The sequence below is a fragment of the Glossina fuscipes genome, unplaced genomic scaffold, assembly GCF_014805625.2.
Source record: "Glossina fuscipes isolate IAEA_lab_2018 unplaced genomic scaffold, Yale_Gfus_2 114, whole genome shotgun sequence".
NCBI lineage: Eukaryota > Metazoa > Arthropoda > Insecta > Diptera > Glossinidae > Glossina > Glossina fuscipes.
Genome location: NW_023998457.1, coordinates 1,393,883 through 1,397,175, shown reverse-complemented (window position 1 = coordinate 1,397,175; position 3,293 = coordinate 1,393,883). Strand labels below are relative to the sequence as shown.

Here is a 3,293-nt window from a genome sequence, read left to right as displayed (position 1 = left end):
ATAATTTTCATTATGAAGAATTGAAAATTTGACCTTTCTGTCATAAGCCTTTCAGTTTTCCTTAACTGAGAAGGGTTTCAAAAATTGCCCCAGTCGGGCCACAACTATTTAGAATGTCAAAAAAGTACTACTTCTTCACTTTTGCCGAGAAACTTTCCAAAATTGCAATTTTTTTCCATATAAAACCTTTTCAGCATAAGGTGTTGTATGGGGAGTAGGGGGGTCGAAAAAATGGCGTTTGTCCTTGGGTCATAGGACGTCACTGTACTAAAATTTATCGAAATATCTCAAAAATTGCGGCCTGCAGGTTGAACATAAATTTACCTGAACAGACGCGAGATGAACAGAGGGACAGACATGCCTAGATCAATTCAGAAAATGATTTTGACCAATTTGACCTATTTTCAATACCAAACGGAAATAACTTGCAGAAGTTTTAAGCAAATTATAACTTTCACATGGCATCTTAGTGAAGAGTTTCTTCTTGTTTATCATTGTAGTCCCAGTTAAAAATTAAGACTTGCGGTTATATTCTCCTAATATTTGCAGAGCATTTCTAGTCGATATTACTCCACTGCCCTAAAAAGTGCGTTGTTGTCACATAAAGGCGTAGTTTAGTCGGTTCAAAATCAAAGTTCCCTCTGCTTAAGATTTTCATGGTGTTCCGAGACCGATTACGTTCAAATGTCGAGGTATCGTTATATAATACTTGAATGATCTTAGTCATTATACCCATTGCATTATTTAATTGATTTCTTTTAGTAACAATTGCAAAATCTTTTGAATTTTAAATTGATCTAAATCATTCACTTAGCTTAATTGAGATAATTGTTATTATTATTATGCTCTATTTACGTAATTTAATTTAGTACATAATGAAATGTTTTTAAAATATAAGGTACGAATATATTTTGAAAGTTTTTGTTATTCTTTTTTTTTTTTTTTTTGCTTTTTATATATACACTTTGCATAAAACATATTTAATAAGAAATTATACTTTATTATAATAAAGACTGCAGTAGCAGTAATTGACTGAATTCCATTAAATATGCTGCCTGAAGTAGAACAACAAATAACTTTGTTGAAATATCGGTTTTATATTGTGTTGATGTTGAACTGTGAACTACATGGAAGATTGAATAAAAGCAAAAGAAAAATTAAATAGTTATTAAAACAAATTTACATTTAAGAAAATGACGTCTCATTGGATCGTAGGTCAAAGAAAAAAGGGCAAAAGAGACGGCTTAAATAAGTACATAAAGCAAAATGAAAAGAAAAAAAAATTTGAAATATAAAAACTTTACTAAACATCCTAAAGGAACGGCGGGCCGTTAGTTCGCAGAAGTCGTCACTACGTGCCGTTTGATTCGATTAAGGTCTTCATTTGATAGGTATCCCTACTTACCGTTTACCTGCGACACAAGTCCCTATTAAATTTACGTAGATGTATACAACAGACCGAAAGCTTCCACTTTTCATGTACCACACGGTTTGATCAATCACGGTTAAACATGTCTGTCCGTCCATCGACTTTTTCAATCTATTATTTATCTGATTAACGTTCGTCAGTCAACCTGCCTGCCAATCTTCATGTACCACACAATTTGATTAATTTCAACATGTCCGTCCGTCCATCGACTTTATCAAATTATTATTTATCTGATTAACGTTCATCAGTCAAGCTGCCTGTCAATTTTCATGTATCAGACGGTTTGATTAATCTATTATTTGTCTGATTAACGTTCATCACTCAACCAGCTTTCCACTTTTCAGGTACCACACGGTTTGATCAATTTAAACATGTCCGTCCGTCCACCGACTTTTTCAATCTATTATTTGTCTGATTAACATTCGTTAGTCAACCTGCCTGCCAATTTTCATGTACCTTACGGCGTGATCAATTTAATTATGTCTGTCCGCCCATAGCTTTTTCAATCTATTATTTGTCTGATCAAGGTTCATCACTCTTCCTGCCTTCGACTTTTCACTGTTTGATCAATTTAAGCAGGTCTGTCCATTCATGGGTCTATGGAATCAACTATTTGTTTACCCGACTGATTAACGTGCATCGCACAAACATTTGCAAATCGCAATTTTCGCAATATTTTACTGAAATTTGTTGAAAATGGACTCGAAAGGACTATCTTTATCATCACTTGTTATATGAAGCGAAAAAGTCGATGTATAGAAAATTTTTTCAAACATAATTTGATGAAAAATAGTATTTCGGCATACTGAACGAACGTGGAAAATTTGACTGGAATGGGACAATTTTTTGAACCTGCTTCAATATAAAAGTTCATAGAAAAAACAAAACTTTATATGACAACAAGGTCTAACTTTTAGCATTTTGTAATAAAAATTTGCTATAAAATAGTGGCTTTGAGAAACTTGGACTTTATAAGTATATTTTTGGGCTCTCATGAATCGTAAACCATACAAAGACAAAGTATAACTATAAGATAATATGTCTACCGAGAAGTTCTGTCTATTTTTAAAATAAAGCAAGATCCTAGTTTTCGAATACAGTTCAAAATGGTTTGTTGAACCGATTCAAATCTTTCCGCAATCCCTAATGTTGGGCTAAAAGAATTTTACTCTCACATGATCTTCACTGTATCTCCATCGATCAAAGGCGATCGCCGAGAGTGTGGATTATCAGAAAGATCGAAATTAGTTATAAGAAATTTTTCGGACAACTTTCTTCATGTTCTACCAGAAACCGTACCAAACACTTTCAATAAATTTCTACATGATTCTGTAGAGTTTCTTCCTCGTTGGCATTCGTACAAGATAAACTGGTGTAAATGAACTCCATACCTATGGGTACAACACGAATTGTATTCGTTTTAGTACAGTTGCTAGGTCAGCGATAAAGACAGTGAGAGAGAGAGAGAGAGGGAGAGAGAAAGAGAGAGAGAGAGAGAGAGAGCGAGATGTTTATCAAATGGAAGTGCGTACAATTGTTACCCAAACAGACAGAAATGAAATGATGCAGAGTACTCATAACGGACGGCTTTGCCTGACTTGGTGTCAGTAACTTACTATTTTTCGTAGGCAACGAATCAAGTACTTCCTTATAAGCTGGGCATTGAAAAAGTCCCATAAATTGTACGTGGGGTTTCTGGTTAGCATCCCTTATTAGCTTCGAGCTTAGTATTGTTTTAAATTTTCCCCATCTCAGAATTGAACAAGTGTTGAAGCAATTAAATCTTTCCTAGCAATAGGCATATAAGTGCAATAGTCAGAGCACTTCAATTGCTTGTCCATTTCTTCTTCTTTTTTTTTTCTTT

General features: G+C 34.0%; 1 protein-coding gene across 1 annotated transcript in view; it reads right to left on the bottom strand.

Annotated features, from left to right (window-relative positions):
- Positions 1-1,001: 1,001 nt before the first annotated feature.
- Positions 1,002-3,293, bottom strand: part of LOC119640017 — a 31,866-nt gene continuing 29,574 nt past the window's right edge. The window contains exon 6 of the mRNA XM_038037794.1: positions 1,002-1,123. Coding sequence (XP_037893722.1) covers positions 1,002-1,123 — 122 coding nt within the window. The remainder of the gene's footprint in view (positions 1,124-3,293) is intronic.